General features: G+C 42.9%; 1 protein-coding gene and 1 long non-coding RNA gene across 3 annotated transcripts; one reads left to right on the forward strand and one right to left on the reverse strand.

Annotated features, from left to right (window-relative positions):
- Positions 1-5,974: 5,974 nt before the first annotated feature.
- On the reverse strand, positions 5,975-10,309 carry LOC123413457 (65-kDa microtubule-associated protein 1-like). Of its 2 annotated transcripts, XM_045106395.1 has the most exons (10): positions 10,096-10,308; positions 9,269-9,324; positions 8,953-9,156; positions 8,423-8,680; positions 8,062-8,277; positions 7,814-7,969; positions 7,415-7,726; positions 7,243-7,330; positions 6,935-7,083; positions 5,975-6,595 (listed from the first exon to the last, which is right to left on the reverse strand). In XM_045106395.1, the coding sequence occupies exons 2-10, from the start codon at positions 9,311-9,313 to the stop codon at positions 6,284-6,286; spliced, it is 1,740 nt and encodes a 579-aa protein (XP_044962330.1). In that variant the 5' UTR covers positions 9,314-9,324; positions 10,096-10,308; the 3' UTR covers positions 5,975-6,283. The 2 variants fall into 2 exon arrangements, with proteins under 2 accessions (XP_044962330.1, XP_044962329.1); XM_045106394.1 differs by having other exon boundaries at positions 7,415-7,969; positions 10,096-10,309.
- Positions 10,310-12,690: 2,381 nt separating this feature from the next.
- LOC123411409 lies at positions 12,691-15,444 on the forward strand. Its single transcript, XR_006613259.1, has 2 exons — positions 12,691-12,788; positions 15,153-15,444. It is a non-coding gene; the product is annotated as an uncharacterized LOC123411409 (long non-coding RNA).
- Positions 15,445-15,715: the final 271 nt, after the last annotated feature.

Here is a 15,715-nt window from a genome sequence, read left to right on the forward strand (position 1 = left end):
TCTCATAGATGGACATTACCATGATAGGTCTTCGTGTGCGTATGAATTTTTTTGTTTCCCATGCAACGTTCCCCAACAATAGAATGTTTGCTTGCTAGTCATATTATCAGGTCGGGTTTGGGTATACCCATGGATACATAATTATATGCATGCCCTATCCACCATTAGTCGGGTTTAGGCATTGTCCATGGGTATAAAAATGTATCCAAACCCTACCCATTCTGGTCGGTTATCCACGGGTATTCATGACCATGGATAAAATTGACATCCTTATTTGTGGGCATGTGATATGAGAGATATGTGAGCATGGTGTAGCATTGTACATTGTCGATGTGATATATATATATATATATATATATATATATATATATATATATATATATATGGTAGCTAGTGGTAATAGATTTGTAGCATGCTAAGCGTTCCTTGCGGGATTTGATGAGCTTCATATTGTTTCCATGTTGGCAAGGATGATATGGTAGGTATGGTATTGCGTTGAACTCCATGGTATGCTATGAGATTGAGGAATGGCCAAGGGTTGTGTGTTGAACTCAATGATCTGTGTGTAATGCTTACTTTCCATGTTTAGTGCTCATTCATATTGTCCACATGTAGTGTGTTCTACACTTGCTAATATTAACGTTTGTAGGACATGAGCGTGCAAGATTTTAGTCAGGCCATTGTCTTTATGAGAGCCAGTTCTCACCATCCTATGTCGAGAACTCCCAACATATCATCGACGAGCAGATGTGTCCCAGTTTAGATGTCATCGAGGGTCTATTATCCATCCATCATTTGTGCCTACAATTTTTTTTGGTTCCACCTAATGTTGTTGTTGTTGCACAGAACACAGTCATCAAGGATGCGAAGGTAAAGGCAGATGGAGCGGAAGATGATGAAATGGCAGTCATTCATGTCCACGTTTGTTCTTAACATGATGTGTGATATCATAACCAGTCAGGTGGGGACTCCGCAAGGGCTTCAAGAAGGTGGACTTGAACTATGTTTCCAAGCAGGTGTTCGAGTTATGCAGTCAAAAGGTCACCTCAACACAGGTCTACAACCACCTCGCAGAGTGGAGAGCGAGATGGGTCAAAGTGTCCAAACTCATAGAAATTAGCGGCGCGTCGTGACATTATGACACTTGCACGCTCCTTTTGGTGGCACGGCACTACCAAGGCCACACACTGGTAGCTCACATCACTTGTTTAAGCATGTCTAACATTACAAACACAACTAGCTATGATGTGTTTCTTTATTAAGACCACCCCAAGGACAAAGAGTTCCACAACACACCTTTCCGGAACTAGTTGCAGATGCAACAGATCTTCTCCTTTGGGATGGAAACCGGCAAGCATGTCACGGGCTCGAGTGAGCCGCTTGATTTGCCTATGCCTGACTACCCGGACACCCGGGAGTCAGACACCACCAACCTTTGTGTTCCTAATAAGGGTGGTGCTCACGTTCTTGTGCTTGATAGGAAAAGGAGATGGCGACTTGATGAAGGGGCGAGCTGAGTGTCTTAAGCATCATGACTGGCAGTGTCAAGGAGGTGGCGGCCAACCGTCATTAGAGAGAACAAGCCGGTCGATGTCCACCCTGACCTGCACAGCGCCATCATGGACCAAGGTGGCTTTAGTCCAAAGGCTCTTGTGACTGCTTTGAGCCAACTTTTGGACAATAAGGCTCGGGGTCTTGGGTTCGTTTCCACAGGGAACTCCCATAGGTTCCTCTAGCTTAGGCCTTGATTGGTTAAGCACTACTGCTAGTATCGTTTCTGGTGGTGATGACGTGCATGGCCCTTGATGACGGTGGTGATGATGATGACGATGACGATGTACATTTGGTAGCTAGGGCTTTAAAACTGTTATTGGCATGTATATTTTGATGATGTAGTATATACTAACCCCTCACGATCATTGTGAAGTTGCAGTGATAGGGTTACACCCTCTTTCTGATGTGGTGGTAGGATGACACCATATTAGCTAGTATGAACTCGCTCTGCCTTGTGATCATGCATGACTAAGTTTCTTCTGTTCCATGTGTAGTGTGCTCCTTTGCTTGCTGCTTGAATTGTTGCTCTTCTACCATGCTAGGAGAAGTGGTATGTGGTGTACAGGGTTCGAGGGGTTTGTAGTTCATGGCAAGCATGCCGAGAACAAATGAGCAGTTACACAGACAACACTTTCAAAGGGTTTAAGACAAGGCAAGCGACAGAGGATGCTTACTCCATAGTCGTGCTCAAGCAAACAAGTAGTGTTAAAGTATGCAAGGCTCCTTGTCACTTTGTGGTGTTTGGTATGAAGAATTTCGTCATCGTCCAGTTTCGTCGTGATTGTAGTGCAGTTTTATTGGTGTGATCCGTGTGACCGTATGTAGGGTGTAGATGGTACGCTCACCACATATGATACAAGGTAAGCAGACCTAGCTAGACATATGCAACCAAACAGCGGGCAATGCATCAGCACAGTCGTAAGTAGGCAACCAAACATATGAGCTAGAATCGGTGCGATGATGCAGCAACCAATCGATGTGCGAAACATGATTTTTAGCCTGCATTAGCTCAGACATGCCCAAGAGAGACAAGTATGGAAGGGGTAAAAACGATGCACGCAGCCAAACACGCCCGTAGTCATCAAATTCGAACAATTGGTTATGACCCGGAGTGGTTCGGGCAGTGCGAGAGGAAAAAGAGGTGAGTAAGACACATGGGTTGTGAGTAGATGTGGTCTAGCGATTGGTCAAAGAGACGTGTGGACTCCCACAAACATCCCATTATTTGATGTTGGTTGAGGAATTTCGAATATCGGTGACCACCTTATCCACCATTCATGGACGGACATTTGGTGACTAGCATTCGATGGTTAAAAATGTCTCGACTGTATGGTTCAAACCTTTAGGACAAATTTGATGACCCGCATTGGAGTTGCCCTTAGGATCTCCTGATGTTCTAGTTTAACAACTAAATTGAACTTTTAAAATCACATCCTTTTTATTGCGAATGTGGAATCACTTCACTTTTTGAAAAATAATTCATTTGTTCAACTAAAAAGTGTCGAGGGGCAACATTAGGGTTCATTTCTTCCTGCCGCATCCCAGTTCTTTCGAAAGGACCTCCTATGTTTGAATGATGCTAAAAACATTACATTTATCCTAGTTAATCATATTTCTTTCTTACTTGTAAACCAAACCGTGACTAGCTTGTTTTTACGTAACAAGTATGGCTTGCTAATCTGGACTATGAAATAAACATCAAAACTAGAGTCCGGCATATAGAGAGCCCTCCACAATTTTTTTTGTTGGCTTGTGCGCAAACGCATAAGGGAAACGTTCCTAGTCGGTGCGCATTCGGCCGGCCGCACGTGACCTGCGCTCAGCGCTGATTAGGCGTGCAATTTTTTTCCATTTAAATTTGTTGCAACCAGCGTTCGTATTTGCAATAAGCGTTTTTTATTTGCTACATTTATTCAGTTAAAAAGCTACATATACGTTTGGTTGCAACTCCAGTTCGTCGGATTTTTTGTTACAATCGATGTTTTTTACTTATGCTACAACCGTGTTAATTTTTGCTACAACTAACATCATTTTTTGTTGCAACCGTTCAATAAAAAAGTTGCATCCACGTTTATGTAGATATTTGCTACAACCGGCGTTTAACTTTTGCTATCACGCACCATCAGCTTCGGTTTTTTTGCTACGATCACGTACATATTTTTTTTCTACAATTTTTTTTTTCAACCGTTCACGAAAATTGTTGCATCGCGCTGAAATTTTGCTGCATCGTGGAAAAAAATGTTACATAAAGATCTAACGATGCGGACGCGCGGCGGTTGGCGGATCGTGCGGTCCGCGCGCGGTCGCCGAAAGTTTCGACCAGCTCGCCGGCGGAGAGCACTGGCCAACACATAATCACCAAAGACGGGCTTCATAATTTGTATTTGATTTGTTCTTAAGTGACATTTAAGCCATTTAATCTAACCAAACTATTACTAAACATTATCAGACGATCACATAATTAGAAATTAGTAATCAAAATTCGTCCCATATACATATATTGTACGACTTCAGATGCCGTTAAGCACTATTTACAAAATCTAAGGGCAAGAACCTTTAAAGTACTCACTTCGTTTTTGTTGACTCCACATATTAGCTTTGCATAAAGTCAAAACTTAAATATTTTCAATAATTTGTAAAAAAAATACAGTAACATATACATCACCAAATCAATATCATCTGATTCATCATTGTGTAAATTTTCATATCATATAAATTCTTTATTATAAATATTCATATTATTTTTTACAAACTCGGTCAAACTTTATAAAGTATGACTTTAGTCAAAACTAATATGCGGAGGGAGTATATTATGGCATTAACGATGCATATGACGATTCCGCTAGTGTGTGTGTTTTATGATGACCGTCAATTAACAATTACTTCCTTCGTCTGGGTTTAGAGGGCCGCTCGGTAGGAGCAGCATGTCGGTCATTCTTAGGCCGCTCGGGAAAAGGCTTGCTTTTTTCTCTTCGATTTAATCACAACGCAAGAGGAGACCATCTGTGCATGCAAAATGGTATTGGTTGTTGTTCACAGCCCGAGAGGGACAATTTAGGCTCCACGCATGAGGTATCATATACTATCTCCGATACGGTTTAGAAGACACAGTTAAATTTACGTGCATTTTCACAATAGACAAGGTTTTAGACGCATTGCATTTACTCCTAGCTTCTAATTAGTACTTCATTGTACTACTTTTATATGCATGCATAGTGAGAATGCTATTTTTAACTCATTTCACAGTCAATCAATAACCATCTACTCCCTCCGTTCCTAAATATAAGGCACGCCTTCTAAACCGTGACGGAGGGAGTAGGTTCTAGAGAATTTTCATACACGCCTTCTAAACCGTGACGGAGGGAGTACTAGTATCATGTACTCCCTCCATCCATATATATATAGGGCCTAATGCATTTTTCAAGACAGCCTTTGACTATTGATAAGATTAATAGTATATGAAAATTATATTATTGAAAGCTCCTTTCACGTACAAATTTGAAGATATGATTTATGTAACTTGCATGTCATATATTATTGTTTTAACATATGGTCAAAGTTAGCCTCGAAAAACTCATTAAGCCTTGTATATATGGATAGAGGGAGTACATGGTATTAATATGACACGGTCATTTATTACTCCCTCCGTACCTAAATATAAGTCTTTTAAGATATTTTACTAAATGTCTACATACGAAGTAAAATGAATGAATCTATACTCTAAAATATGTCTATATGTAGCCCATTATGTTGGACCCCTAGAAAGACTTATATTTAGGAACGAAGGGAGTATCATACATGACACAAAATAGCACAACATTTAATATGATATGGTATCATGATATGATACTCAACACCTTCTTTCTTTATTTAATCCCCTTCTTTCTTCATTTAATTTTATGTTACCTCAACAAAATGATGTAATAGTTGACATGAACATTCTCCCTCCGTAAATAATATAAGAGCGTTTAGATCACTATTTTAATTATCTAAACACTTTTATATTAGTTTACAGAGGGAGTACACCTATGATAAAAGCGTTTAGATCACTATTTTAATTATCTAAACACTTTTATATTAGTTTACAGAGGGAGTACATCTATGATACTTTCATTACAATCAGCCTATGATACTCGCATTACGACCAGCCTGAGGTAGTGGGGCAGCAGCCACACCAACCAATGCATGCGTGCAACTGCGACAGCCTAAACCAATGGCCATTAACTAAGCACTGCTAATAATTGTTTCCTTGGTCCTGCGAATTTGGTCTCTGGGACTAGTAATCCCCGACGGAGGTAGTATTATGGAGTACGTAGGCGTCAGCGACTCAGCGGCAAATCAGAGTATCACAAGCAAACGTGGGAAACCAAAGGAAACAAAATCATGCTAATAGGATTAGGAGGCAAAAGATGACCAGGCAGGGCACACAAAAAGGTTATTTCAACGACTAATAACACAGACCAGCAAAGTCTATACTACGTCCGATCACAGGTAGCAGAAAATAGTGTACGCCTCGCTGAAACTAATCAAAAGTGGAACACCACTTTACACCAGGAGCAAACAAACCCTGGCCAGGTAGCCGAACTACAGAGGGGTCGATGGACGTCACTTATACTCCCTCTCCTCGCTACAAACACAGCACATTATATTAGCACAAAACAATGGAAAAACAAACCATCAGCAAATATCCTTTCTTATCTTCTAATAGTACACCATATTAGGTCAAAGATCACGGCGTGGTCGGAGCCAGGTCGGTGCCGGAGATGTGGGAGGACGCGTCTTCCTTGGCAGCAGCTCCGTTCCCTGGGGACGACACCGCCTTCGTCGCGCTGTCTCTCTTGCTGTCCTTCCCCCCAAACCTTCCATTCTGCTGACCGCTGATTGACAGTCTTCTGCTCGGAGGAGTGCCGTTCATGGACGTGCCGTTGGATTTTGGGCCGGGTAACTTCTTCGCGGTAGCCGGTCTGTTAGGGCTGACTCGCGATCCAAATGGCCCTTCATGGTCAGTGTTCAGTTTCTGCTCGACATAGCGCTTTTGTTCCTGGCATGTGAATGTAGCACACAAAATGGAGAATTCATATTGCTGAAATAGGGGACAAGAGCATATGCCAGATATAGAAATAATCTAGCCCTAGGCACTAGTGATGAATCTCGTAGTGTTTGTGTTCCTAGTTCCAGGTTTCCTACTTATGATTAGATGTGACAGCATCCTGATGGACTGAACTCAAAGGGTAGAAACCAGACAATGAAATGCCTATTGCTAAAAGCAATCAGCATATTCAAAACACTGTCCGCGTTCACAAGACACTCAAACATAATTCAAGGGCATTCTAAATTGGGAAAGTATTCGCTTCCAATTTTAAGAGCAAGTAGAACATACCTTCATTCTTTTCTTGTCTTCTTCTCTTTCCTCCCTCAGCATAACATACTCATCCAACATAGCTAGAAGCGGTACACCATCATACATAAAGGATAGACCACGGCTCTCTTCCCATGCCCTAGTCTTGGCCACCAAAGTTTCGACAAGCGCTGGAATGAAACCATTGATTGCATTAGTAACGAACAGAATAACATGTGTACTCGTACAATAAAATGCATGACCAAAAGAAAATCCGATAAACATAAATAGGCTTCCATCGTATACAGATGTTCACAGAAGATGTTCATATATGCATTTCAGACAAGTACCTGGAATCTTGCTGACAAGAATACGAGCTTTTTCTGCACGTTTGAGATTCAGATGGGCACCTCGGCTGGAGTTATATCTGTTGTCATCCTGCAGAGAGATTTTGAATTTGTGCGTGAGAAGCCAGTCCTAAAACCAGCAGCACTGATTTGCTAAAGTAAATTATTAGCATACCCTGTTATAATCTTCAAGCCAGCTTTCTTCTTCACATGCAGACATCCATTTTTCAACTTTATCTAATATATCTTTTCTGCTCAATGCTTCTTCCTTTGCTTTTCCTATCTGACCTTCCATATCTGCAATTAGTTCTGTTGGTTCTATGTTCCCTGCCTCAATCAGTGCCAACAATTTCATATGGGCAGCTGCGGTGTCTATTACTGTGTGAGCACCGGCATAGATGTCTTCCAACTCAGTTTGCTTCTTGAAAGCAATTTCTTTCATCTTGCTGTATTTTAGCTGGTCCAGCCTTTGAACCTCTGTCTCAGCCTGAACAGGAAAAAAGGCCAAATAGAGCTGAACAAACAATTCATACCAGGGAATAATCCTACCAGAGAATTTCAAACGTAATCTGACCTGTTCAATTAAATCAAGGGCAAGTGCCCCAGGAGCAGTGACTTCATCTACAGATGCTGATCTGTTGCATGTAACATGATCAAACATGCTCCTTTCTTGTGTGGGAGCATCCATGAGATCCCAAAGATCATACAGTTGACCGGCAAGCTCTTGAAGCTGAGAATACCAAATAAGCCATTAATGAGATTGTGCATGTAATAAAATAGGTATGTGCTTCAGATTTTAAGAAATGTGATTTTTGTTTTTACCTTGCTTAGCCTCAATTTTTTATCTTCATGAAGTGTGGCTACTGTCTTGTCAAGTTTTGATAATGTATCATCGCTGATGCTCTTGCAGTTATCAGCAATAGAGTCATCTAGACTGGGATGAACTTCAGTCACGGTACTGAGAAAATCCATCCCCAAGACAGTACATAGATCATGCACCATGCTTACATACTCAAGAACTTTCTCCAACCTATTGCTCTGCAAACCAGTTTTCAAGCGCGTAGAAACTCTTGTTAGCCATTGGGAATCAACGGCGAAGAAATAGTCAAAACATCATAATAAACCATTTTTCTCTTTGACCAGGTAAAAAACAAAAATAAATTAGGGAAGGAGTGGGTATTACCTTCTCTTTCTCAAGCTCCTGGAGTTGGGACCGAAAATCTTCAAGCCTCTCAAGTGTCAAATCATCCTCGTTGACCTGTGGTGTAGCCACCTGCTCACCGACCTCTGTGGTGCCAGCAATCTCACCACATATTTGATCAATTTGTGACTGTACGCTGACAAATTCCCTCTTCCTCTCATTCTTCTTCTTATTCAACTGCTCAAGTGTTGGAGCGATAGCAGCTAGCTGTTGCTTGATTGTCCCTGATGTCTTCTCAGGCTGCATGCATTCATAATTCTTGATTTACTTTCATAATTAAAAAAATGGCTCTAAGATTCAAAGTGTCATTTCACTTCTGAGTTATGACAATCAATATCATGCACATCGAGAGGAAAAGAATGAGGTGGGAACTGCTATTACAGAAAAGCTTTGTTGGTCAGTTCCTAGTTCCACTGAATATGCACTAGAATGTATCATGCATGCACTCCACAAAATTGTCTAGGATGAAAATCAACCAGCAATCCTTAAGCGTTGTGACAATATGAACTTACGGTTCTCGCTACAGCTTTTTCCCCAAGAGCAGAAAGAAGCCTGGCAAGCTCGATCTTCGAGTCATCGAGCGCCTGGATAAGGAGATCCCTAGAGTTGGTGGCCTGATCAACTTTCCTCTTGTAGACATCCAGGCACTCCTGGTCCAGCTGATACAGGACCTTGTCGCGGTCCTCGTCGCTCTCACCAACTTCATCCCACACAAGCTATAGCAGGGAGATTTCATAGAAGAAGCATGTCACCATCAGTTGCACAAAACCAAGTTGACAAACAAAACAAAACAAAAAACCTTGTTGCAGTTTGCAAAGTGCCGCATACCTGTAATTTCTGCAGCAAGGATCCACAGGTAATGCCGCCGGCCATTTCAGAACAACCTGTAAGTAAGGAGCATCGCTTGAGAATAAATCTTGCATACCAAACTAGAACTCTCAACACGAAATGCACTTCTGAACCTGACGACATGAACGCTTAATCGAACCAAACCCGCCCAAACAACCACGTCGGCCCATGGTAGGCACTAAATCTCACATGCACTGCAAGTGTCGCATTCGTGAGCCATATCACTAACTAATGATAAACTTATCCCCAAATTAGCAGCACTCTAATAATTAAAAATAGAGCCTAGATGGCCCTACTGGAGTAGAGCACCCCAATCATGGCCACCAATAATGACATCTGAACGCCTAAACGCTAGGGGATCCCACTTACCGAATCTAATACTGTAGTATATCTGGCCTTAAACCCAGCAATAATCCAAGAACATCCAGGAACCCTAGAATCCGACTCCAAAACACGGAAACCCGAAGGCAGTTGACCGGTCTCGTCTGGCCAAGCAGCTCCAGAAGTTCGCGATCTGAGCAGTCAGCTCTCACGAATCGACCGCCGAAAATAAACAATTTGATTCTCGTATGACTTCGGTCTCAGCACCCAAACCAGAATGCTGCGCCATCACGCAGATGGAGCATGAAGTGGAGATCCCCCACCGGGCACACCTCCCAGCTAAACCCCCGGCACGCAGCGCCGCCATTACGGTCCGCACCCCCAGATCTCCGTCCCCCAGCGACTCCCCTCCAACCCCACCGTGAACGAGGAGGAGAACTGGAGAAGAAGAGAAGGCGAAGCAGAGGAAAAAAAAAGGCTCTCACCAGATCACGCGGCCGGCGCGAGCGGGGACGACGGGCGGCCGCACCGGAGCGCGCAGGATTGAGACGGACGGGGCTTGACCGTAGACTCCTCGAGCCTCGTCGCCGGAGGGGAGCTCGCCGCCGCTGGCGAGGGTTGGGGGAGGGGAGCAAGCAGCGGCGAGAGTGAGCTGAGCTGAGACTGGACCTCGCTGCTGCTGCTCCTGAAGTGGTGATGCTGCCGCGGGACGGGGCGGCCAGCCCAATTAATGGGGGTAGGTGGGCGGCGGTCCCGCCGCCGGATGCGAGCGGTCGGGGCATCGGACGGCCCGGATGGCCCCGGGTGGTGTTTCTTACCGCGGGTGTCGGTGAAAGAACGGTACGGGGGAGAATAATGCGGCCGGTGGGCCCGCGCGGCGCGGAGAGGAGGACGGACGGGCGGCTTGGGGAGCTGTAAATTCCATGCGTGAAATTTTGGTGTCTGGTGCCCTCGGGCGGCGTTATTAACGAAACGAAATGGTGGATTGCTTGTAGTTAAATCAAGGGATTGAGGGTGGCCTTGACCAGTCAGAGTTGTCTCGTTGCGATCCGGGTCTCCGCATTTCCAGCGGTGTTTCAGTGCGGTTTTGGGTTTAGGTATCTCTCTGGCTTCTCCTGTTTGTACCCACGTGATTAACCACGATGCTCCTTCACGTTCGGGAAGGGCTTAGGGGGTGCGGGTTTTTTTTTACAGAATACAATCAAATTCGTTCACCTATACGAGCGTATACTTATTGCTATAAACGCACGCATACCTTACCCCTATGAGCATCTTTAATAGGCTAGAAAACACATCACTGGAAGACCTGAAGTAAATTCAGGAAAATGCAAAGATCAATGTCAAGTATGTGACTTGAACTCTGGTAGACAAGGGATACCACAGTCCTTCTAACCATCCAACCACGGATTGGTTTGCACTGGTACGGTTTTAAGACGAGCATCAGGAGAACGAACGTTTGGAGGCCGAGCTCCATAGAACTCGAAATTTTGAAAAAAATTATAATTTACAATTTTTGATTTGAAAAATCTGAAAAAAATATACAAGTAAAGAAAAATGTTACGTGCATGTGTCTAGATTTTAGGATGAAATACCTAAAGATATGATCTGCATAGAAAACAAATTAATGACCTTGTATGATGAATAGTATCATGTGTTAAAAAGTTTTGGATTTAGTTTTTATATAGACCTTATTTTAACGTATTTTTTCTGAAAATTTATACACATGTGTGTTACGCCCTCACTTATCTCTGTACTTTTTCAAAAAAATGTAAAAATATGAATTTTCATGGATTTTGAATTTCAAATTTAAAGATCACCATAGAGGCCGGGCTCCAAAAGCAATTTTCGAGCATAGGTCGCTAGAAAAAGATTCAGCTTCATCTGATTTGGAGATGAAAGGGTGGGCATGTTTTTTCTGCATCCGATTTTTCTCTCCCTGCGCCCGGTTCCACGCATCATGGGAACTCATCTATCTCGTCTCGCCTCATTTGTGTCATTTCCAACGCCATCCCACAAATGGACACAATATTTGTGTTCGGATGCATTCTCAGATGTCCGCGGATGATGATATAAGAGCCAAACATTCAACACTTTGTTTTAAAGGTCTACCTGCAATACAAGCAAGTTGGGACGTAAGTGCATCTCGAACATTAACCCCAAATCATACATTGTATCCGTTCATAGATTTGTATGGACAATAATGCAGCACGGAACCATCCAACCCTTATAATCACAAAAAAAGGTGCGTGGTTGAGACAAGAGAGAGGAGAGAGAGAAAAAAAAAGATCACATAGTTGTTTTTGTTGGTCAACTAGATGTGGGACTCCGCTTCTGGTTTATCTCCCCTAACAATAAAGCGCGCAGCGCTTCTGTCGTCCGTCGTCGGGCATTTTGTAAAAAAGCCCCTGATGTATTGGGTATTCAATCCGCACTCCTGATTTGAGTGAACAAAAAACGTTTCAGTTTTATTAAAAAAAACACCCCAGCTCACATTATCCACCTCCACCACGGGATCGTCCTCCATCGCGGTATCCTCTCTCCGGCCCCGTCCTCCACCACGGCCACGAGCACGCTACTCTCCGGCCACCTCCTGCCCCGCCCCTCCCCGCCCCGCCTGACCCAGGCGACGGTCGATCCGGTGTTGCGCCGGCCGTCGGGTAAGCTGCCATCGCTCCCCTCGCGCCCGCCAGCCGCCTCGCCAGCGATCCCACAACTCCGCCACGCCCCGCCGTTGGTACCTTCCGAACCTCTGGCCGCTCCGCCGCCTCGCCCCTCTCCCTTCTCATCCTTCTCGATCTCCTCTCACCTCTCTCCCTCTTTCTCCTGGACAGGGACCTCCATGAAGCCGTCGGCCTCAATCTCGCCGGATCCGACCGCCTCCACGACAAATCCGCTAAAAATGGATCCACCCAGGCGAGATCCGCCCGGATCCGACCGGGCCCCACCTTCGTCACCACCGGAGCGCCTCCCGGCTCGATCTGCAGCGTCACCTTCCACCGGCAGCCCTTGGAGAACCTCATTTCTCTGATGTGCTGTTGTTGTCAGGTCGCGTGGATTTTTTTCCAGTTTTGTGGGTATGTGAGTTGGTAAACCAGGTGGTGTTGCTGCTCACTGATCTCTTCCTACTTCCCCAATTTTCCTCAGACCACTTACGCACTTAAAGGGGCTGATTTTCCTGGTAAGTTGTATTTCTTCTGTAATCTGAATATTGGCCATGGATCATCACCAGTAGAAAAATCAACAGCTGCATTTGAATTATAATTATTTGGAAAGTGGCAACTGAGCAAAACCAAAGGCATACTACTTGTATTAATTATGAAGTTAGGAAGATGAAATTACTTTCTGCTTCATAAGTCTTAGGAAACCATACTGAAGTGGATATCAGATAATCTTCACATTGTCTCAACAGAGAGGTCATTGTACATGTTAGCATTCAACATTGCACACCATGCTTAGAGTAAAAGCAGTTTCAAGGATTACATACATAGCAAATTTCTGTGTGTTGTGTGGTGGTGTGAGGGAGGGGGATATAGGGTTATTTACTGAAAGAAACTTAACTGTATCATCTAATATGTCATTTTTTACCACATAGCCAGTTTACATTGAACTGTACTAGCGTATTTGGAGCGTCTAATATGTGCTAATAGTTTCAACACCACTTATCACATAGTTTCTCCTCGTCTGTTCCGTTGATATTGGTACCCTGTTCTTCTGAACCTTGCTGCTTTGGTCGTGGCTAATCTGTTTTGTTGTTGACTTCTGATCTGATTTAGGGATCCATCATGCTCTGGTTGTGATCTGATCTAGGGTCGCGTCTTATCCTTTATATTATTATCATGGTCGTGATGATTTGATTTAAGGTTGTGATGAGAAATGGAGATTATGTTTGGCGCGAATAACGAGCTTTGTTGGTATAGATGCGTGGAGGTGGAGCAGTTCGTTTGGTTTCATTTCTGTTTGTTATGGCGGATTGGTCTGGTCGGTTTAGTTGCTTCAGTGGAGACATGATCCGAACGAGAGATTGATGGTTGTGGTTTTAGTTTGGCTTGGTCTGTTCAGTTCAAGGTGTTTATATTTTTGCGGCGAAAAACAACGGGTTGGAGACAGTTCACAGTCAAAATTCAGCTGTTATTTTTGCTTTTGATCCCGTTCCTTCATACTTGGTCAGACTCGATAAGAATTAGTGGAAGTTGGAAAAAGGTTTGCTAGGTCTATCCGGATATATTTGCTTTCGCCTAGCATCCTATACATGTCAGATCATATGAAAATGATTGTGCCATATTACCATGTTGTAAACTGTGTGGACATGCTCATGGCGGAGGTGATTCTTGAGTGGCTATATTTTGGTGTTTCATTTCAAGATTCCTAGGAAATCGGAGGTGCTTGTTTTGTTTGCATTCTAGATTTAATTTTCCTGGGAGGTACCTTAAATGAACATGGAAGTTTGCTTTTGAAGTGATCTGTTTGAAGGTTCTTTCAAGTAGAGTGAAGATGCTCTTGGATTGTCTCCGCAGAACTACTTTACTGTTGCTGTGTTTTTCTCTGGTGGTATGTCAAGGTGTATTCAAATGCTGGTTACTGTGTTGGAATCTACCAATCCTTTTGATCATTAGTCCGTGTGTTTGATTTTCTACATGGATATTCCGGTTGGGCTTCAGCTGGTTTCATACTCTGTCCGGTGTTGGATTAGTCTTAGCTTGGTAAATAGTATTGCTATTGTAATCTGTAGCCATGTTCTGTTAATTAGTATGTTCTAATGCAATTTATATTGTAGCACAATTGTCAATTATACATCTGCTCTGATGTTGCAAACTGTAACTGATGTTATTGTTGAATGCTATATATGGATGCCATAATTTAGCCCTTCGTCGTCGCCTGGTTGGGTGTATAAAACCTGTAACCTAATAGCAACTGAATTTCATAGCTTGATGTTCTTCCTCCCTGCATAAATTACATTTTTATTCATTGTTATCTGTTCATTCAATGAAGATTGTTGTGAGCATCCTATTTTTGTAGTTCCCACAATCAGTTAGTAATGTTGACTATTGACCTAACATTTTGAACGTCGTTCCCTTATCCTTTGTTATGTTGTCCGTTCATCTGTTTGGTCAGTTTAACTATGAAATGTGATGCCTGTATTTTCTTATTCTATCCTATAAGGATGCACAAGATTCAATATTATCACATCGGGTGCTGTGCATCTTATTTGCATCATTCATGAGTATCATATTATGTTGTTGTTTTACATAGTTTAGTATTAAGCTTCAAGTTAATCTCATGTTACTGTGAGAGTAATGTTGTGAGATAAGTAGGGTTAGTCCATATGAGTTCTATGTTTGCATTATTTATAGTCTGCTTTTACTCTTGGAGTTTCCAACCTGGTTATTGTGAACTAAGATTTTATACTGTTCATGGGCGTAGGCTATATGGAACACCTTATATGATGAGTAACAGTTTTCTATTCAACATAGTTTCAGTTTTGAGCAAGTATTCAAAGGCAGTATTATGTGGATTGATAATTTATGTTATGTGTTTGACATAGTTTCTCAAGACAACCCAGGCAATGGAGTGCGGGCCTCTGGTGGTGACGGTGTTCACGGGCGCATAGGGTTGTTCTTGACAGTGATGTGATGTAATAATGTAGGCTGATGGTAGGTAACTTGTAGCTGTTGTTGGGGCAAATGCTGGAGATTGTAGTGAGATAAACCAGTGTGGCTCATGTTCAGGTTGTAGTTGGGACAAATGTTGTTGTATCTTGATTCATGTGTTGTCTTTGTCAGTCACTCATGGCAGCATGAGTGTTTCACAAGCTCTGAAGATGGTTGTGCTGAAGTCCAGTTCTCCTTTCTTTTGTTCATGCATTTTAGAGAACTGATAGTTGAGGTCATGTTTTTTTGGGTCTGTTTTGCCAGATCGAGAGCTCTAATACTTTGCTGCGGCTTTTGCTTTAATTGATTTTTTTCTGTGTCGCAGTGCAATGAATTTTCTATTGTATATTCAACTTAAGCCTCAACATGTGTTGTCATGGAACTGATTTGCCTTTTCACAGGTTTTTAGGTTCCCCCTTCCAATTACCACAACATAAATAATTTTCCGACAAATGGG

The sequence above is a fragment of the Hordeum vulgare genome, chromosome 7H, assembly GCF_904849725.1.
Source record: "Hordeum vulgare subsp. vulgare chromosome 7H, MorexV3_pseudomolecules_assembly, whole genome shotgun sequence".
In the NCBI taxonomy this organism is placed as follows: domain Eukaryota; kingdom Viridiplantae; phylum Streptophyta; class Magnoliopsida; order Poales; family Poaceae; genus Hordeum; species Hordeum vulgare.